General features: G+C 41.3%; 1 protein-coding gene across 3 annotated transcripts in view; it reads left to right on the plus strand.

The window, feature by feature from the left end:
- syde2 (synapse defective 1, Rho GTPase, homolog 2 (C. elegans)) overlaps nucleotides 1-23,207 on the plus strand; it is a 78,614-nt gene that overhangs the window by 6,060 nt on the left and 49,347 nt on the right. Inside the window, exons 1-2 of one of the 3 annotated variants that reach the window (XM_067445336.1) lie at nucleotides 2,012-3,456; nucleotides 17,960-18,349. In XM_067445336.1, the coding sequence (XP_067301437.1) occupies nucleotides 2,151-3,456; nucleotides 17,960-18,349 (1,696 nt within the window). In that variant the 5' untranslated portion in view covers nucleotides 2,012-2,150. Of the gene's footprint in view, nucleotides 1-2,011; nucleotides 3,457-17,959; nucleotides 18,350-23,207 lie in introns of those variants that run through there. The other 2 variants (XM_067445337.1, XM_067445338.1) reach the window with 2 other exon arrangements.

Raw genomic sequence — 23,207 nt, forward strand, 5'->3', positions numbered from 1 at the left:
GGAGAACCGGCCACAGGGTCATGGGCGGCCAAGGCTCATTGATGACCGTGGGGAGCGAAGGCTGGCCCGTGGGGTCCGATCAAACAGACGAGCTACTGGAGCTCAAACTGCTCCACAAGTTAATGCTGGTTCTGATAGAAAGCTGTCAGAATACACAGAGCAGCTCAGTTTGTTGCGTATGGGGCGGCACAGCCTCATGTCTGATGGAAGAGATTAAATGATTCCGGTCAGATAAAAACTCCAGTCATTCCCAGAATCTCTGCGTGCCTTTTTTCCGCCTCAGACGAGCTCCGACAAGTCAGTAAACAAGCAGAAGATATGAATGAGATTGAATGAAGGAATGACTTTCCCCTGCAGAGCGGATGGGCTATCATTTCAATAATGCCGCCTTATGTGATGATTATGATTATCCTATTGAGACATAATCAGCCTATTAGCGCAGATCCGTCTGTCTTTATCTGACACCAAACCCATCCAATATGTCTGGACAGGGTCATAAATTAACTCTGACTAAGGACGAATATCGAGCTTAACTTTATAATGTATTACAAATCTGATTGCTGTATTAAAACTATAGCACAACTATATTCATAAGTAAGAATTCAGAACTATTTTGGTCACACACACACACACACACACGCGGTGTGTCCATGTTTTATGGGGACTTTCCATAGGCGTAATGGATTCATACTGTACAAACTGTACATCCTACACTGCCCCTGCCCCTAAACCTACCCATCACACACACACACACACACACACACACTGCCCCTAAACCTACCCATCACACACACACACACACACACACACACACACACACACACACACACTGCCCCTAAACCTACCAATCACACACACACACACACACACACACACACACACACACACACACACACTGCCCCTAAACCTACCAATCACACACACACACACACACACACTGCCCCTAAACCTAGTACCCATCACACACACACACACACACACACACTGCCCCTAAACCTACCCATCACACACACACACACAGACACACACACACACACTGCCCCTAAACCTACCCATCACAGGAAACATTCTGCATTTTTACTTTCTCAAAAAAACTCCTTCTGTGTGATTAATAAGATGTTTTCCTCATGGGGACCTAAAAATGTCCCCACAAGGACAAGGATTTCGGATATTGCCATCTTTGTGGGGACATTTTGTCCCCATAACGTAGGGATTACCAGGCCACACACACACACACTCACATATATATATATATATACACATATATATACATATATACACTCTAAAAAAATCCTGGTAAAAAACAACCCAATGTTAGGTCAAATATGGACTAACCCAGCAGTTGGGTTGTCTTAAGAAAATATTTAAGCCAATTGCAGGGTTAAAACAACCTAATTGCTGGGTTAGTTCATATTTGACATAAAATTGGGTTAAAACAACCCAGCATTTTTTTTAGAGTGTACATACACACACACACACACACACACACACACACACACACACACACACACACACACACACACACATATATATAAGTTGATTCAACAAATGATAAAAAAGCTGTGATAAATCATGATTAAAAACATATAAATAAAAAAATATATAGAAAATATAAATATACGAAAACAATTCATAACTTACTTTTTAATCTATTTTATATATTTTATTTATCGATTATATCTTATATATTTATTCATTAGTGTCACTCTATATTATTTACTATAGGCTACTACTATTGCAATATTTTTCTTGTCTTGAATTGTTTTGTGTATAATGCTTTGTAAACACAACAATCATGCCGAAAAAAATACTCCACTAGCCGATACAAGTGTTGTGGCAGAGAATAGCCTAGTTAGCGGCTAGTCGAGAGATCTAGGCTGCATGTGGAGTTTGTTTGAGCTCCGCCTCTAAACCTTTAACCCCCAAAGAAACTATCTGAACTATTTAGAGAGAGAGAGAGAGAGAGAGAGAGAGAGAGAGAGAGAGAGAGAGAGAGAGAGAGAGAGATTTGAGTCCAGTGGATCATGGAGCTGTGCTCTGACCGCGGTGTGTCGGAGTCTCCTACCCGCACAGACGCGCTTCTCACACGGTTACTTCGGCTCCGCAGCGCCGCTGAACGGAACTAACGCTGGAGGATTGGATCGGTACCGATGGCTGATCCTCTGCGGAGGACAATTCTAGCCAAACTCAGGGGCAAGAAACCCAAAGGGAAAGACGCGAGCACCACCGCGAACCGAGCGAGAGAAGGTAAAGAAAAAGTTTTTCAAACGCAGTCAGACAGAGATTATATATCGCATGAGATGAGGGTTGAGGAGAGCGGTGTGAACGGGATCCGGGCGGCCGTGCGTGTCACCGGCGGCCGGGCTGACGCGCACCGGAGCGGTGGCTCAGGCCCCGTGGTTCCCCCTGCGGTCGCGGATCACAGCGGACGGACCGAGCCGACGCGCTTCCACACGGTCGGAGACTCGATAGGCTTCGGCGGCTGCGATTTAAACCCCCAAAGAGCGGTTCTTAAACAAGTAGATGGTCAAGAGCAAAATAATAAAGAGACAAATGTTACATTACTAGAGCAAAAGGCCGGGAAAATCATTACGGGCGACTACAGGAGCCCAAACCCCTGCGTGTTTGATTACATAGACCAGGAAAGCGATTTAATTCGGGTTATAGAGAGTTCACTGGAGTATCATGGAGATTTTAGGATGCCAGTGTTACAAAGTCCAACCTTTTTCCCCACTGATCTGGAAATAACAGTGGCCCCCGGGCTGAGAGACGGGGCCCCTCGACACGGTTCCGTCGACAGCGAGGACGACGATTATTATGATAACCAAATTCTGCCCTTTTACGAGTCTTACGCTCAGAACCACTTGAACGACAGAAATGTAGTCGAGCAAACGTCGGGGTCCGCGCAAGAGACGGACAGACTTAAGTCTCAATTAAAAGAGGCGTATTATTTGCTTCTGAACACAATGCACAACATCAGTTTCGACGGTCAGGTTGAAGATAAGGGGTTGGTGGAGGCCAGTAGCTCGAGTCACGATAGCGTTAGCTCGCGGTCCAGCGATAAACGCACCGGGAGCGAGGCGTGTTTGTCCAATGGTTTGCAAGCTTTCGGCTCGGATTTGGCTTTCTGTGCCGGGGGGTCTTCGCAGAGCAGAAGCTTGCAGAATATTCTCAAAGCCGAGATTAAACCGGCGCTCCAGCGGTCAGTGAGCGATAGCAGGGTCAAGTATTTGTCGAGCGAGGAGCCTACGGTTTCGCCTACGGTTTCTGCTCATCCCACGAACCCTAGCGAAACTCTCCCAAAGTCGGTCACGCGCCCTTCCTGCGATGATGCCACGGGTCCCAAACACCCCGGAGTCACCGTCAACAAGATGCAGGAGTGGATGCAGAAAGGTCGGGTACTTTCCTCTGAGATGAAGCAGCGGATCGCGGGGTCCTCGTTGAGGCCCAAAGCAGGTATGGACGCCCGCCGGCGTGGAGGACGAGCCTCGATCATCTTACTCATTTGGGACGTCTGGGTGTCTCCTAACTGGTGTCGGGATTTTCCCCTCTTGCTTCATGACTAACGTGGGTTTTTCACTTAAAGGGTTAGTTCACCCAAAAACGAAAATTCTGTCATTAATTACTTGCCCTCCTGTGGTTGGCCAGCCGTCAGGCCTCCGCTCATCTTCACACACAGATGAAGATATTAGTGTTGAAATCCGATGGCTCAGAAAGCCCTTCATTGACACCAATGTCATTTCCTCTCTCAAGACCCATAAAGGCACTAAAGACGTCGTTACAAAGCCCATCTCACTACAGCGGCTCTACAATCATTTATGAAGAGGCCAGAATAGAGTTAGTGCGCAAAAAACACTAAATAACGACTTATATAGTGATGGCCGATTTCAGAACAAAGCTTCGAACCGTTATGAGTCAGTGAATCGATAGTGAGATGGGCTTTGTAACGACGTCTTTAGTGCCTTTATGGGTCTTGAGAGAGGAAATTACATTATTATTAATAATAATAATAATAATAATAATAATAATTTGTTAGATTTATATAGCGCTTTTCATAGCACTCAAAGGGCTTTACATTGAAGGGGGGATCTCCTCAAACATTGGTGTCAATGAAGGCCTTTCTGAGCCATTTCAACACTAGTATCTTCATCTGTGTGTGAAGATGAACGGAGGTCTGAAGGGAATTAATGAAAGAATTTACATTTTTGGGTGAACTAACCCTTTAACACAAGCATGGAAGAAGTGGTTCCTCTTCATTAACTCACTCACTCAATAATTTCTGTCATCTGGTGGTGGTTTTGTGCTGGTGTTGTGCTAATTTTGTTGAAAATGAACCATGATTTTAAAGGTCATTCTGCACTGTCAGGTGTGTAACTAACCAAATATTGGTGGACCAAAGATAACAACTATTGACCCTATTGATGCAGTTCTCATGCAGGTTTGCTGTGTCTGTTTTTGGCTCATGCTCAGATGTGTTTGACAGATGCAAGCATGCAGGTTTTTTATATTCTTGTTTTAAATCCATCTGCTTTACAGCGCTTTAAGAAAACTGTGACAACATTAGAGGCCTTAAAAAGCCATGTGCGTGTCAGATTTAAGATCTGATCTTGTTTGTTGAATGAGCCTTTGGGAAATTGGTTTCTGAGGCAGTGTAGGGTATAATGGTGTATACTAGAGTATAATGGTGTATGCTGGAGTATACGAGAGTATAATGGAGTATGCTGGAGTATACTAGAGTGTAATGGAGTATGCTGGAGTATACTAGAGTATAATGGAGTATGCTGGAGTATACTAGAGTATAATGGTGTATGCTGGAGTATACGAGAGTATAATGGAGTATACTAGAGTGTAATGGAGTATGCTGGAGTATACTAGAGTATAATGGAGTATGCTGGAGTATACTAGAGTGTAATGGAGTATGCTGGAGTATACTAGAGTATAATGGAGTATGCTGGAGTATACTAGAGTATAATGGAGTATGCTGGAGTATACTAGAGTATACTAGAGTATAATGGAGTATGCTGGAGTATACTAGAGTATAATGGAGTATGCTGGAGTATACTAGAGTGTAATGGAGTATGCTGGAGTATACTAGAGTATACTAGAGTATAATGGAGTATGCTGGAGTATACTAGAGTATAATGGTGTATGCTGGAGTATACGAGAGTATAATGGTGTATGCTGGAGTATACGAGAGTATAATGGAGTATGCTGGAGTATACTAGAGTATAATGGTGTATGCTGGAGTATACGAGAGTATAATGGAGTATGCTGGAGTATACTAGAGTGTAATGGAGTATGCTGGAGTATACTAGAGTATAATGGAGTATGCTGGAGTATACTAGAGTGTAATGGAGTATGCTGGAGTATACTAGAGTATAATGGAGTATGCTGGAGTATACTAGAGTATAATGGAGTATGCTGGAGTATACTAGAGTATACTAGAGTATAATGGAGTATGCTGGAGTATACTAGAGTATAATGGAGTATACTAGAGTGTAATGGAGTATGCTGGAGTATACTAGAGTATACTAGAGTATAATGGAGTATGCTGGAGTATACTAGAGTATAATGGTGTATGCTGGAGTATACAAGAGTATAATGGAGTATGCTGGAGTATACTAGAGTATACTAGAGTGTAATGGAGTATGCTGGAGTATACTAGAGTATACTAGAGTATAATGGAGTATGCTGGAGTATACTAGAGTATAATGGTGTATGCTGGAGTATACGAGAGTATAATGGAGTATGCTGGAGTATACTAGAGTATACTAGAGTGTAATGGAGTATGCTGGAGTATACTAGAGTATACTAGAGTATAATGGAGTATGCTGGAGTATACTAGAGTATAACGGTGTATGCTGGAGTATATGAGAGTATAATGGAGCATGCTGGAGTATACTAGAGTGTAATGGAGTATGCTGGAGTATACTAGAGTATAATGGTGTATGCTGGAGTATACGAGAGTATAATGGAGTATGCTGGAGTATACTAGAGTGTAATGGAGTATGCTGGAGTATACTAGAGTATAATGGAGTATGCTGGAGTATACTAGAGTATAATGGTGTATGCTGGAGTATACGAGAGTATAATGGAGTATGCTGGAGTATACTAGAGTGTAATGGAGTATGCTGGAGTATACTAGAGTATAATGGAGTATGCTGGAGTATACTAGAGTATAATGGTGTATGCTGGAGTATACGAGAGTATAATGGAGTATACTAGAGTGTAATGGAGTATGCTGGAGTATACTAGAGTATAATGGAGTATGCTGGAGTATACTAGAGTGTAATGGAGTATGCTGGAGTATACTAGAGTATAATGGAGTATGCTGGAGTATACTAGAGTATAATGGAGTATGCTGGAGTATACTAGAGTATACTAGAGTATAATGGAGTATGCTGGAGTATACTAGAGTATAATGGAGTATGCTGGAGTATACTAGAGTGTAATGGAGTATGCTGGAGTATACTAGAGTATACTAGAGTATAATGGAGTATGCTGGAGTATACTAGAGTATAATGGTGTATGCTGGAGTATACGAGAGTATAATGGTGTATGCTGGAGTATACGAGAGTATAATGGAGTATGCTGGAGTATACTAGAGTATAATGGTGTATGCTGGAGTATACGAGAGTATAATGGAGTATGCTGGAGTATACTAGAGTGTAATGGAGTATGCTGGAGTATACTAGAGTATAATGGAGTATGCTGGAGTATACTAGAGTGTAATGGAGTATGCTGGAGTATACTAGAGTATAATGGAGTATGCTGGAGTATACTAGAGTATAATGGAGTATGCTGGAGTATACTAGAGTATACTAGAGTATAATGGAGTATGCTGGAGTATACTAGAGTATAATGGAGTATACTAGAGTGTAATGGAGTATGCTGGAGTATACTAGAGTATACTAGAGTATAATGGAGTATGCTGGAGTATACTAGAGTATAATGGTGTATGCTGGAGTATACAAGAGTATAATGGAGTATGCTGGAGTATACTAGAGTATACTAGAGTGTAATGGAGTATGCTGGAGTATACTAGAGTATACTAGAGTATAATGGAGTATGCTGGAGTATACTAGAGTATAATGGTGTATGCTGGAGTATACGAGAGTATAATGGAGTATGCTGGAGTATACTAGAGTATACTAGAGTGTAATGGAGTATGCTGGAGTATACTAGAGTATACTAGAGTATAATGGAGTATGCTGGAGTATACTAGAGTATAACGGTGTATGCTGGAGTATATGAGAGTATAATGGAGCATGCTGGAGTATACTAGAGTGTAATGGAGTATGCTGGAGTATACTAGAGTATAATGGTGTATGCTGGAGTATACGAGAGTATAATGGAGTATGCTGGAGTATACTAGAGTGTAATGGAGTATGCTGGAGTATACTAGAGTATAATGGAGTATGCTGGAGTATACTAGAGTATAATGGAGTATGCTGGAGTATACTAGAGTGTAATGGAGTATGCTGGAGTGTAATGAGTATGCTGGAGTATAATGGAGTATACTGGAGTATACTAGAGTGTAATGGAGTATGCTGGAGTATACTAGAGTGTAATGGAGTATACTAGAGTGTAATGGAGTATGCTGGAGTATACTAGAGTGTAATGGAGTATACTAGAGTGTAATGGAGTATGCTGGAGTATACTAGAGTGTAATGGAGTATGCTGGAGTATACTAGAGTGTAATGGAGTATGCTGGAATATACTAGAGGGTAATGGAGTATACTAGAGTGTAATGGAGTATGCTGGAGTATACTAGAGTGTAATGGAGTATGCTGGAGTGTAATGAGTATGCTGGAGTGTAATGGAGTATGCTGGAGTATATTAGAGTGTAATGGAGTATATTAGAGTGTAATGGAGTATGCTGGAGTATACTAGAGTGTAATGGAGTATACTAGAGTGTAATGGAGTATGCTGGAGTATACTAGAGTGTAATGGAATATGCTGGAGTATACTAGAGTGTAATGGAGTATGCTGGAATATACTAGAGTGTAATGGAGTATACTAGAGTGTAATGGAGTATGCTGGAGTATACTAGAGTGTAATGGAGTATGCTGGAGTATACTAGAGTGTAATGGAGTATGCTGGAGTATACTAGAGTGTAATGGAGTATGCGGGAGTGTAATAGAGTATGCTGGAGTATACTAGAGTATTATGGAGTATGCTGGAGTGTAATGGAGTATACTAGAGTATTATGGAGTATGCTGGAGTGTAATGGAGTATGCTGGAGTATACTAGAGTACTATGGAGTACACTGGAGTGTAATGGAGTATACTAGAGTATTATGGAGTATGCTGGAGTATACTAGAGTATTATGGAGTATGCTGGAGTATACTAGAGTATTATGGAGTATGCTGGAGTGTAACGGAGTATGCTGGAGTATACTAGAGTATTATGGAGTATGCTGGAGTGTAATGGAGTATGCTAGAGTATTATGGAGTATGCTGGAGTGTAATGGAGTATGCTGGAGTGTAATGGAGTATGCTTGAGTGTAATGGAGTATGCTGGAGTGTAATGGAGTATACTGGAGTATACTAGAGTGTAATGGAGTATGCTGGAGTATACTAGAGTGTAATGGAGTATGCTAGAGTGTAATGGAGTATGCTGGAGTATGCTAGAGTGTAATGGAGTTTGCCTGGAGTGTAATGGAGTATGCTGGAGTATACTAGAGTGTAATGGAGTATACTAGAGTGTAATGGAGTATGCTGGAGTATACTAGAGTGTAATGGAGTATGCTGGAGTATACTAGAGTATAATGGAGTATGCTGGAGTATACTAGAGTATAATGGAGTATGCTGGAGTATACTAGAGTATAATGGAGTATGCTGGAGTATACTATAGTGTAATGGTGTATGCTGGAGTATACTAGAGTATAATGGAGTATGTTGGAGTATGCTGGAGTGTAATGGAGTATACTAGAGTGTAATGGAGTATGCTGGAGTATACTAGAGTGTAATGGAGTATGCTGGAGTATACTAGAGTATAATGGAGTATGCTGGAGTATACTAGAGTATAATGGAGTATGCTGGAGTATACTAGAGTATAATGGAGTATGCTGGAGTATACTAGAGTGTAATGGTGTATGCTGGAGTATACTAGAGTATAATGGAGTATGCTGGAGTATGCTGGAGTGTAATGGAGTATACTAGAGTGTAATGGAGTATGCCGGAGTATACTAGAGTGTAATGGAGTATGCTGGAGTATACTAGAGTGTAATGGAGTATGCTGGAGTATACTAGGGTGTAATGGAGTATGCTGGAGTATACTAGAGTATAATGGAGTATGCTGGAGTATGCTGGAGTGTAATGGAGTATGCTGGAGTGTAATGGAGTATACTAGAGTGTAATGGAGTATGCCGGAGTATACTAGAGTGTAATGGAGTATGCTGGAGTATACTAGAGTGTAATGGAGTATGCTGGAGTATACTAGAGTGTAATGGAGTATGCTGGAGTATACTAGAGTGTAATGGAGTATGCTGGAGTGTAATGGAGTATGCTGGAGTATACTAGAGTGTAATGGAGTATGCTGGAGTGTAATGGAGTATGCTGGAGTATGCTAGAGTGTAATGGAGTATGCTGGAGTATACTAGAGTATAATGGAGTATGCTGGAGTATACTAGAGTATCATGGGGTATGCTGGAGTATACTAGAGTATAATGGAGTATGCTGGAGTATACTAGAGTATAATGGAGTATGCTGGAGTATACTAGAGTATAATGGTGTATGCTGGAGTATACTAGAGTATAATGGAGTATGCTGGAGTATACTAGAGTATAATGGAGTATGCTGGAGTATACTAGAGTGTAATGATGTATGCTGGAGTATACTAGAGTATAATGGAGTATGCTGGAGTGTAATGGAGTATGCTGGAGTGTAATGGAGTATACTAGAGTGTAATGGAGTATGCCGGAGTATACTAGAGTGTAATGGAGTATGCTGGAGTATACTAGAGTGTAATGGAGTATGCTGGAGTATACAAGAGTGTAATGGAGTATGCTGGAGTATACTAGAGTATAATGGAGTATGCTGGAGTATACTAGAGTGTAATGGAGTATGCTGGAGTATACTAGATTGTAATGGTGTATGCTGGAGTATACTAGAGTATAATGGAGTATGCTGGAGTGTAATGGAGTATACTAGAGTGTAATGGAGTATGCCGGAGTATACTAGAGTCTAATGGAGTATGCTGGAGTATACTAGAGTGTAATGGAGTATGCTGGAGTATACTAGAGTGTAATGGAGTATGCTGGAGTATACTAGAGTGTATTGGAGTATGCTGGAGTGTAATAGAGTATACTAGAGTGTAATGGAGTATGCTGGAGTATACTATAGTATAATGGTGTATGCTGGAGTATACTAGAGTGTAATGGAGTATGCTGGAGTATACTAGAGTGTAATGGAGTATGCTGGAGTATACTAGAGTGTAATGGAGTATGCTGGAGTATACTAGAGTGTAATGGAGTATGCTGGAGTGTAATGGAGTATACTAATGTGTGATAGAGTACAGACCCAGAGCTCTGAATTTGAGCAGATTTAGAGGAAGTGGATGTGCTTCTGACTCTGAAACTGCATTGGCTAAGAATAGAAGAACCATGAGTTTGGCATTGCTGGTTCATTTCTGATAGGTGTGTGTGTGTGTGTGTCAACAGTTACCTTCTCAAAAACACACACACACACCTATCAGAAATGAACCAGCAATGCCAAAGTCACGGTTCTTCTTCACACACACACGTTTGTTTTTGTGACATATGGGGACATTCCATAGGCGTAATGGTTTTTATACTGAACAAACTGTATTTTCTATCCCCTTACACTGCCCCTAAACCTACCCATCTCTCTCTCTCTCTCTCTCTCACACACACACACACACACACACACACACACACACACACACACACACACACACACACACACACACACACACACACACACACACACACACACACACACACACACACACACACACAGCCCCTAAACCTACCCAACACACACACACACACACACACACACACACACTTTGTATGTCTCCTTGTCAACATTATGCTTAATAATCTCATCCAGAGTGTGTGTGTGATGAGCCGGCTGTGTGTTTTGGCCCTGAGGGAGCTGCTCTGCAGTGCATTCCCGTCCCATGGAAACGCGGAGCCCCAGGGAGGAATATTTGGAATGCCAAGGCCGTCGCTTCACTTGTTTGCTCTCGGTTCCCGAGGGCTTGAATGCAGGCTGGATTAGAAAAGACACATTACACGTCGGCTGAGGTAGGATTAGTCCAGCGGGTTATTTCAGTCGGAGCTGTCTGAGATCTGAACGAGTCGACTCTGTTTAGTTCTTTTTAGGAATATAATATCTAACAACCGTCAAGAAACATGAAGTCATATTTCACTCCTAATTCAAAAGAAAGAAAAAATAAATTATATTTCACTGAATTAAAACAAGGCCTGTTTTGTATCTTTAATATTATTTGCATTGTGACATTATTATACACACACATATACACACACACACATACAATACACACACATATACACACACACACACACATATATATATATATATATATATATATATATATACATACAAACATATACACACACAAATATATACACACATATACATACAGATACATATACACACACACACACACACACACACACATATATACACACTCAAATATACACATATACTGTACAAACACACATAAAGGTGTGCACACATATATACACTCACACAAATATATACTATAAGCACACACAAATACAAATACATGCACGCACACACACAAATATATACACACACACACACACACAAGCATTAAAATAGCAACATTTTACAAAAGTGTGTGTGTCATATCTACTACTATAAGCATGTGATGTAGAATTTGTTTTTCTGCCTTTAATATATGCTTTTAATAATTCAAGTGTGTGTGATATATACACACATATACATACAGATACATATACACACACACACACATATATATACACACTCAAATATACACATATACTGTACAAACACACATAAAGGTGTGCACACATATACACACTCACACAAATATATACTATAAGCACACACAAATACAAATACATGCACGCACACACACATATATATATATATATATACACTCACACATACATATACAAACACACACACACAAATATATACACACACACACACACACACACAAGCATTAAAATAGCAACATTTTACAAAAGTGTGTGTGTGTCATATCTACTACTATAAGCATGTGATGTAGTATTTGTTTTTCTGCCTTTAATATATGCTTTTAATAATTCAAGTGTGTGTGATAGGTAGGTTTAGGGGCTGTGTATTTGTGTGTGTGTGTGTGTGTGTGTGTGTGTGTGTGTGTGTGTGTGTGTGTGTGTGTGTGTGTGTGTGTGTGTGTGACCGTTAACACACTCGTTTCAGAGTTCAGCCTATGAAATCCATTTAATTTCCAAATTCTGTATTGATTCATGATTCGGATCGCCAATGTCACGTGACTTCAGCAGTTTGACACGCGATCCGAATCAATACACTGACTCATAACCGTTTGAATCTTTATTTGAGGATTGAACACAAACCTAGAAGAGAAGCCAATGCTGAATAAAGTCGTAGTTTTTGTTATTTTTGGACCCAAATGTATTTTGGATGCTTCAAGAGACTCTAATTAACCCACTGATGTCTCATATGGACTACTGTGATGATGTTTTTATTCCCTTTCTGGACATGGACAGTATAGTGTGCATACACTTGCATACGCTCTCGGACTAAATATAAAATATCTTAAACTGTGTGTGAAGATGAACGGAGGTCTTACGGGTGTGGAGCGACATTAGGGAGAGGAGTTAATGACAGACAGTTCATTTTTGGGTGAACTAACCCTTTAAACTCCAGGCCTGTTCTCCAGGGCACCGCTGACCTGTCCCAACACCTCGTTCTCCTCGTTCTCCGGCTGCGGGTCTCCATGCGTCTTTAGAGGAAAATCATCCGAGCAGGAAAGAGCCGTTAAAGAGCTTAGCTCAAATCCTGCTTACATAAGTCCAGCATCACATGCTTTATTTGTTGGCTGTAGTAGCGCAGGGGACGTTTGAGTGTGTGTATTGATGCGCTGACACTTTCTCTCGGTGGGATCGTCTGAGAGCGAGACCTGAAACGAGACCCCCCCCCCCCCCACACACACACACACACACACACACAGCCCCTAAACCTACCCATCACACACATACTGCACCTAAACCTACCCATCACACACACACACACACATACTGCCCCTAAACCTACCCATCACACACACACACACACAGCCCCTAAACCTACCCATCACACACACACACACACACACAGCCCCTAAACCTACCCATCACACACACACACACATACTGCCCCTAAACCTACCCATCACACACACACACACACACATACTGCCCCTAAACCTACCCATCACACACACACACACACACAGCCCCTAAACCTACCCCCACACACACACACACACACACACACACACTGCCCCTAAATCTACCCATCACACAAACACACATACTGCCCCTAAACCTACCCATCACACACACACACACACACACACACACACACACACACACACACACACACACACATGTTTGTTTTTGTGAATTGTGGGGACATTCCATAGGCGTAATGTGTTTTATACTGTACAAACCGTATTGTCTATCCCCTTACACTGCCCCTGCCCCTAAACCTACCCATCACAGGAAACATTCTGCATTTTTACTTTTTCAAAAAAACTCCTCCTGTGTGATTTATAAGCATTTTGAAAAGTGGGGACATGGGGTAATGTCCTGATATGTCACCATTTTCTGTAATACCTGTGTCATACACATGTTATTATACACATTTTTGTCCTGATATGTCACAAAAACAAGCACACACACACACACACACACACACACACACACATACCCATCACACACACACACACACACACATACTGCCCCTAAACCTACCCATCACACACACACACACACACACAGCCCCTAAACCTACCCCCCCACACACACACACACACACACACACACTGCCCCTAAATCTACCCATCACACAAACACACATACTGCCCCTAAACCTACCCATCACACACACACACATAGGGGTCGATTTCAGATTCAGCCCCTGTCGTGGAGACTGAGCAGCCCAACATCTCGATTGAGACAGCGCAGTCTGTCAGGTGTGTGTGCCCGCCCGCCGATCTGTTTGTGACTTGTGTAGGTGAGTTTGTGTGCACATGTATGTTTGAGTGTGTTTTAAGTACAATTACAAAGCAATTCATTGGTTTTGTTTAACTCTGAAACAATTTTCGAGTTGCGTTGTGGTAAAAATAGCTACGGGTAGCGCCAGCTGATTGAGGAGTTCAACCATTCTACGTCATCAACCTAGAACGCAAACAAAATGGCGCCGCCCATGGTCCAAATATAAAATCGATTTTTTAAATAATGTAGATCTTTCGTGGGTTTTCTACTACATATTTCAGTAAGAGACATCATTTATGTTATATTAAGCCATACGAGTCTCAACACCAGGGGATCCCTTTAAAAGAATAGTTTGAATGAATGATTCAATGACTCACTCAAAGACATTTCATTTGTTTCATTACTGGATGAATCAGTGTTTTTGAACGAATCTCTTGAGTGAATGATTCAATGACTCACTCAAAGACATTTCATTTGTTTCATTACTGGATGAATCAGTGTTTTTGAACAAATCTCTTGAGTGAATGATTCAGTGACTCACTCAAAGACACTTCATTTGTTTCATTACTGGATGAATCAGTGTTTTTTAACGAATCTCTTGAGTGAATGATTCAATGACTCACTCAAAGACACTTCATTTGTTTCATTACTGGATGAATCAGTGTTTTTGAACGAATCTCTTGAGTGAATGATTCAGTGACTCACTCAAAGACACTTCATTTGTTTCATTACTGGATGAATCAGTGTTTTTGAACGAATCTCTTGAGTGAATGATTCAGTGACTCACTCAAAGACACTTCATTAGTTTCATTACTGGATGAATCAGTGTTTTTGAACGAATCTCTTGAGTGAATGATTCAGTGACTCACTCAAAGACACTTCATTTGTTTCATTACTGGATGAATCAGTGTTTTTGAACGAATCTCTTGAGTGAATGATTCAATGACTCACTCAAAGACACTTCATTTGTTTCATTACTGGATGAATCAGTGTTTTTGAACGAATCTCTTGAGTGAATGATTCAGTGACTCACTCAAAGACACTTCATTTGTTTCATTACTGGATGAATCAGTGTTTTTGAACGAATCTCTTGAGTGAATGATTCAATGACTCACTCAAAGACACTTCATTAGTTTCATTACTGGATGAATCAGTGTTTTTGAACGAGTCTCTTGAGTGAATGATTCAATGACTCACTCAAAGACACTTCATTTGTTTCATTACTGGATGAATCAGTGTTTTTGAACGAATCTCTTGAGTGAATGATTCAGTGACTCACTCAAAGACACTTCATTTGTTTCATTACTGGATGAATCAGTTTTTTTGAACGAATCTCTTGAGTGAATGATTCAATGACTCACTCAAAGACACTTCATTTGTTTCATTACTGGATGAATCAGTGTTTTTGAACGAATCTCTTGAGTGAATGATTCAATGACTCACTCAAAGACACTTCATTTGTTTCATTACTGGATGAATCAGTGTTTTTGAACGAATCTCTTGAGTGAATGATTCAATGACTCACTCAAAGACACTTCATTTGTTTCATTACTGGATGAATCAGTGTTTTTGAACGAATCTCTTGAGTGAATGATTCAGTGACTCACTCAAAGACACTTCATTTGTTTCATTACTGGATGAATCAGTGTTTTTGAACGAATCTCTTGAGTGAATGATTCAATGACTCACTCAAAGACACTTCATTTGTTTCATTACTGGATGAATCAGTGTTTTTGAACGAATCTCTTGAGTGAATGATTCAGTGACTCACTCAAAGACACTTCATTTGTTTCATTACTGGATGAATCAGTGTTTTTGAACGAATCTCTTGAGTGAATGATTCAATGACTCATAAGTTTCTTTCAAAAGGTATAAACTTTTATCCAGTACTTCTGTGATAATCTGAATGCTTGCAAGACAGAAATAATGATCCTGTGTGGTTGAAAACACAGTTTGTGCGGCGGTTTAATATCGGTTTCACAGGTTTAATAGCAGAGGTGATGCCTTTTAGGAGTGTTTGAATAAAGGCTGCCGTCTCCTAAACTCTGGGGTTTAGAGCTCCTTCATTCCTGCTCTTAATGTCCCAGAATGCCTGAAGTCGGTCTGGAATCCTCTGGCGCGCCGACAGAACGCCTGTAATGAAGCGTTTGGGTTTATTTTCAGGTCTTCTCTGGACCTCTCTAAACACACACTGACCGAAGCACTGGCCGTCTGTGTGTGTGTGTGTGTGTGTGTGTGTGTGTGTGTGTGTGTTGTTTAGGTTTAGGGGCTGTGTGTGTGTGTGTGTGTGTGTGTCTGATGGGTAGGTTTAGGGGCAGTGTAAGGGGATAGAAAATACGGTTTGTACAGTATAAAAACCATTACGCCTATGGAACTTTATTGAGTGTTTAGTAGTTTAGTTAGTTCTGGTTTAGTGTGTGAGGTGTGTGAGGTCAGATCCTGTAAACACACACTGAGATGTTCATGTGTGAAAGAGTTTGGAAAGCATTACAGTCTATCTGAAGAGTTTTTATCCTTATTGAAGTGCTTATTGAAACATTGCATCCGTTGCTCTTAAATATTTATTTATTTTTTACGTTTCTTGTTTTTCTTAATTTTCTAGAATTTTTGAAAACGTTCCTTTTCTTTAATGTTCTTGGAAATGTTTTGGAAATGTGCCATTGTTTTATTTATTTATTTATTTATTTATTTATTTATTTATTTATTTCCATACATTTTTGGAAACTTAAAGTGATATTTTATATTTTATTTTATTTTTACTTTCCATGATTTTTTTTTTTTTTTTTTTTTTACATTTTCTAGACTATTTGGAAACTTTCCAGGAATTTTTAATCTTTCCATGTTTTATTTTTAATCTTTCCATGTTTTATTTTTTTATTTTTAATCTTTCCATGTTTTATTTTTTATTTTTAATCTTTCCATGTTTTATTTTTAATCTTTCCATGTTTTTTTTTGTTTTTTTCTGGAAAATGTTCAGCCCCTTTGCAACCCTAATTGCCAAACATTTTTAGGACTATGGCGGAGAACACTTTGGGAAAATCAGAAAAGATTTACTTAGAATTAATTCTATATAATATTCCGATCAAAACCTTTGGGGTCAGTGAGTTTTCTTATTTAAAGACATAAATACGTTTATTACTCAGTAAGAATGCGTTAAATTGCTCTTTTAGATTCAGTTTTTTGCATCGGTGTTCATGCCATGTTATAATCACGAGATGACAACCCGTGACGCTCAAAGCGAATTATGTGCTTCTATTGCACAACAATCAACACTCAAATTAATCTGCAGCGCTCAGAAAACTCCCAGTTGTAATTACGAGTAGTGACGTTTTTTTGTCCGAGTGATTACGACATGGCGTGACGTTGTTTTAATCAAAAGATGTTTGAATCTGCCTTTTGCCACACTCGCTCTACTCCCTTTTCCCATCACATATTAGATCGGAAAGGCTTTTATTTTCAATGAAAATGGAGAAAATATTTGAAAAGTGGAACTAAAGTGTCTAACATGTTTAATAATAAGTGTGTCTCGGTTAGGGGTAGGTACACAGACATGAGCTGAATTAGAGACCATAAAAGTGAGTGGATCCGATATCATGGGTTGTAAAAAGAGTCACACACACACAATGGTTCCGACGCCCATGTGCTAATCATAGAAGATCCCGTAAATTAGCTCGGGAAGTTTTGCAGAATTGATTGACGTTTTGCGTTTTTTTCCCGTAGCACCGATGGAGTGTGTGTCCGGGTCGTCTGGTGTGTATCTGTTCACGCGCCAGGCCCCGTTTAACCACATCACCGTCTCCAAAAAGCGCAACTGGCTCCATCAGAGCGCGGCGTGGGCCTTCCCTCAGGCCGAGGACACCACAGCGCCCCCTGCAGGACCGGAGGAGTCCACGGAGGCGCCGGCGCCTCCACGCCTCAGACCCACCCGAGCCGACCCGACCGAGGAGAACGACGCCGACGACGAAGGGGAAATTTGGTACAACCCAATCCCGGAGGATGAAGAGGCAGACTGCGCTCCCGGCATTAAAGTGTCCCAAACGGGTCCTGTGATCGACGGAGCCAGCGAAAGGCCGATGCTCAAAACGCAAGAGGAGAACCTCAGAGCGACAGGTACGTCTCGTCAAAGGAAACCTCCATTTATTTTCTTTATATCGTAAACTTTTGACAACAGAGTCAGAGCGTATTTAGGCCACGCCCACACCGGGGGGGAAACAATCCAACTCTCTCCATTGACTTTGTATTGCGTGAGGCGGTCGCCTCGTCATTTCGTACTTATTACAAGAAACAGAACGATGTCTAAAAGCGGACATGTGACGAGGTGTGCAGCAAACAAGCTAAACTACACAGAACTAAGTTTTTATAAGCCGCCGACCCAAATAAACGAGCGTTTAAGGAGACAAAAGTGGACACGGCAATAAGACGTGAAGCTTCAGCAGAAGAATGGGTCGGTTTTGGGATCCTGACACTCAGTGTGTCTCAGTTTGTCTTCTTGTGCAGTAAACATGCTGTCAAATATCCAAATGTCAGTTTTATATTATATTTCCTGTCTCTGATTACTTTCCCCTCCAGTGGGCGTAGTTCTCAGTGTAATATAACACTCTGTCTCTAGTGCCTGTATTCACTTTTATGTCTTTAAATGCTCGTTTTTTGGGTCAACAGCTTATAAACACTTCTAGGTTTTTGGTTGTGTGTTGTTTAGCTTGTTTTCTGTACACCTTGTCACATGTCAGCTTTTAGACATTGTTAGTTTTTTTGTTATAAAGTCATAAATGATAAGGAGGCGCTTCACGCAATAGAAAGTCAATGGCTTGGCGTGGCTTTCAGATTTTGACGCGTGTCGCTCTGTTTCTATCTGTGAGGTTGATGGTTTATGGCTTTTTGTTGAACCATTTTTTAAACGTAATCATGTTTAACCAAGCGGCGGCTCCTCCCAAAGCTTCTGTTGAAGCCAATCCTGAAGTGACTTAAACTGCAGTTCCTCGACTGGCCACTAGAGCGGCTCCAGAAGGAGCAGAATCTCATTGAGCTCATGTTAAAATGCCCAAATTTACAGCAGAATAAAACATGTTTACAGTCTGGGACACATTGTGGTTTTGGTCTATACGGCTAATTTTGCCCTTCATGACGACTGTGAGGGGGTGAATGTTTTTATAACTCATTCGTTTACGTTATATAAAGCCTTAAAGTTCTGCATAATTAAGGGCGTGGTTACTTTGAGTGACAGGTGGATTGCCTTTGTTTCTTTATATCGTAAACCTTTGACAATCTGTGAGGTTGATGGTTTATATAAAGCCAAATTATTCCAATAATTTGATAGCTGCAAGGTGGACCAAGTACACAACTCTATTACTTGAGTAAAAGTAACAGTACTACTGGTCAAATATTACTCCGTTACGAGTGAAAGTTGTAAAAACGGATTTTCACTTAAGTAAACAAACAGAAGTATTTTTTTCAAAAGGATTTAAGTATCAAAAGTAAATTTCCTTCTTTATGTCGCCGCATTATTGTATTATAGTTGTATAAATGCACATTATGCCATCATGGTTTAAGCCAGTCAGTGACGCTCCATCTGACACACTAGCATACGACTAACTTAAACTCTTAGTAGAGTTAATACTAAGTAAATAGTAAATACTTGTAGAAAAGTTACAAAGCTCTTTATAAAGCTGCTGTCACTTTAAGGCCGAATGCACGGATCCAATACACTGATACACATCTGATATTCTCACACTGTTCACCTTCACTGAAGACAGAATCAACTTTGTTTATGTGAATACTCCACAAAATGAGCATTTGGACATCCGTCTTCTTCCATTTTGCTCTAAACTATAAATCAGTGTTTAATAAATGCTGTGAAATCATTGAACTTCACGAGACTCTACAAGAGTGATTCCTGAAAGGCTTTCTGCAAAAACCCAAACACCTTTTAAAGAAGAAAAAAATCATCCACTGACTTTCAAAGCTGCGACAGAAACGACTTTCCACTTCGAGGACCTTGATAGAAATGTAGTGGAGTAAAAAGGACGATATTTGTCTTTCAGATGGAGTGAAGTTAAAGTCAGAAGATTACAGAAAAAATAATACTCCAGTAAAGCACAGATACTCAAAAAGTGAACTTAAGTATTATTATTATAAGTGTGTGAATAAACTCTGAAACACGCAGAGCTTTATCTCATTAAATCACAGACGTTTGATCAGTTCATATGTACGGTTTCGCTGACTCTTCTCTAGCCTGAAGGAGTCATCACTGTATCATATCAGCTCTATATTTATCCTGCTGTGTGTGTGTGTGTGTGTGTGTGTGTGTGTGTGTGGGGGGGGGGGGGGGGGGGCTGTGTTTACTAATGCACTCGTGCTCATTAAAGACGCCTGTCAGTGAAGCTGTCAGCAGAACGCCTCTCTGGAGGACTCATTGTGTGTGTGTGTGTGTGTGTGTGTGTGTGTATGTCCACCAGCAGCCCTGTGATGTGCTGACATATTAGCTGATCATGTAATTAACACACACACACACACACACACACACACACACACACACACACACACACACACACACACACACACACACACACACACACACAGTGTATATGAGCAGCGGGACTGATGTGAAGTGCTTTAGTGTGTTAGTTGAGTTTCTGCCTGCGTGTGTGTGTGTGTGTGTGTGTGTTTTAGGCTCTGCTCTGAATGCCCTGGTGTGTTCCATTCCGGAACTTTCCTCTTGTGCTGTTGACTTTAGCTCCCGCCTGCATTTGCGTCCCAACACCCCTCTGAAACATGAGCCCCACACACACACACACACACACACACACAGATCGAGCGTCCTCAGCTCTTACATTAGTGATGACATAGAGAAGGTAATATTACCCATAATCCTGTGGGTGGCAGGTAACCGGATCTGAGTGTGGCATTGCGAAAGGCAGCAGTCGACCCCTGACCTGTGTGTGTGTGTGTGTGTGTGTGTGTGTGTGTGTGTGTGTGTGTGTGTGAGTGTGTGTGTGTGTGAGAGAGAGAGTGTGTGTGTGTGTGTGTGAGAGAGAGCGAGACAGAGAGAGAGAGAGAGTGTGTGTGTGTGAGTGTGTGTGTGAGAGAGAGAGTGTGTGTGTGTGAGAGAGAGCGAGACAGAGAGAGAGAGAGAGAGTGTGTGAGTGTGTGTGTGTGTGTGTGTGTGTGTGTGTGTGTGTGTGTGAGAGAGAGAGAGTGTGTGTGAGAGAGAGCGAGACAGAGAGAGAGTGTGTGTGTGTGTGTGTGTGTGTGTGTGTGTGTGTGTGTGTGTGTGTGTGTGTGTGTGTGTGTGTGTGAGAGAGAGCGAGACAGAGAGAGAGTGTGTGTGTGTGTGTGTGTGTGTGTGTGTGTGAGAGAGTCTTTATAAGATAATGCTAAGATCATGTAGAATGTTTTGATTGCTGTTCTTATTTTCGAGAGAAATATCATCCGAATATATTCCGGTGTTTTCCTCATTCCTGCCGAACAGATGAAGAAGATTTATGGGTGTGTGTCGGATCATGAATTCCTCTTCCTGTCTTTACTATTCAGCATCTGTGGGGATACACTCATGAATTAAACGAGAGCCGTAAAATATTAATGAAGTGTGTGTGTGTGTGTGTGTGTGTGTGTCTGTGTGTGTGTAACTGAGCTTTCTTCTGCGGCTCTGAATAGATCAGATCTGGGATCAGTCCATGACATCAGACTTCACTCTCTCAGATAAACACTCTCACCAACGCTGCTAGTGACAGTCTCTGTGTGTGTGTGTGTGTGTGTGTGTGTGTGTGTGTGTGTGTGTGTGTGTGTGTGTGTGTGTGTGTGTGTGTGTGTGTGCTTGTTTTTGTGACATATCAGGACAAAAATGTGTATAATAACATGTGTATGACACAGGTATTACAGAAAATGGTGACATATCAGGACATTACCCCATGTCCCCACTTTTCAAAATGCTTATAAATCACACAGGAGGAGTTTTTTTGAAAAAGTAAAAATGCAGAATGTTTCCTGTGATGGGTAGGTTTAGGGGCAGGGGCAGTGTAAGGGGATAGACAATACGGTTTGTACAGTATAAAACACATTACGCCTATGGAATGTCCCCACAATTCACAAAAACAAACGTGTGTGTGTGTGTGTGTTTGTGTGTGTGTGAAGCCCCTTTCACACTGCACGTCAGACCCGCAATATTCCCTGAGCATTGCCGGGTCGCCTTCTGTGTGAAAGCAACCACGTCCCGGAATGGATTACCGAACTGAACCCGGGTCGGGGACCTAGTAATATTGCGGGATTGGACCCGGGACGAGCGCTGTGTGAACAAAAGCCGAAACTAATGCCGCAACGTGTACGTAGTTATCGTGTGACTCCTAGAGCTTGTTTCTTCAATAACACAACCCTGCAGTGCCAGAAGAGCTCGTCGGTGTTTTAAACGCAGAGAGTGTTCGTATACAAAAGAAACTAAAATTAAACAAGCAGAAATGTGCTCAAACTGGACACAAGTCGAGACCACGGAGCTCCTTACTATCCGCGCTGAAGCGGAGATCGCTCGCCGTTATACGTCACATCCGGATGTCACGTGTCAACTCGACCCGGGACCGTTACGGGTTGTGTGTGAAAGCGCGTACGGCATCTCGCTGGCAGTGTGAATGGACCAAATCTAGCGGCCCGGGAACAAATGTCGGGTCGCATTATCCGTGTATTTGCCGGAATCGCAGTGTGAAAGGGGCTTAGGAAAGAGAGTTTTAAGGCTGTAAAATGTAGTGTGTGTGTGTGTTTGTTAGTGTGTGTGTGCGAGCGTGTGTGTACGAGTGCGTGTGTGTTAGAGTGTGAGAGAGTATGTGTGTGTGCGAGTGTGTGTTAAGCCCCGTTTCCACCAAATTACCCGGAACATTTTGTACCAGGAACTTTTTTACAGGAACTTTTCTCCCCCCCAGACCTGCAGCTGTCTGCGTTTCCACCGCGATCTAAAGTACCGAGAAGATTAGGCAGATTAGTC

Source organism: Pseudorasbora parva, chromosome 6, assembly GCF_024679245.1.
Source record: "Pseudorasbora parva isolate DD20220531a chromosome 6, ASM2467924v1, whole genome shotgun sequence".
Classification (NCBI taxonomy): domain Eukaryota; kingdom Metazoa; phylum Chordata; class Actinopteri; order Cypriniformes; family Gobionidae; genus Pseudorasbora; species Pseudorasbora parva.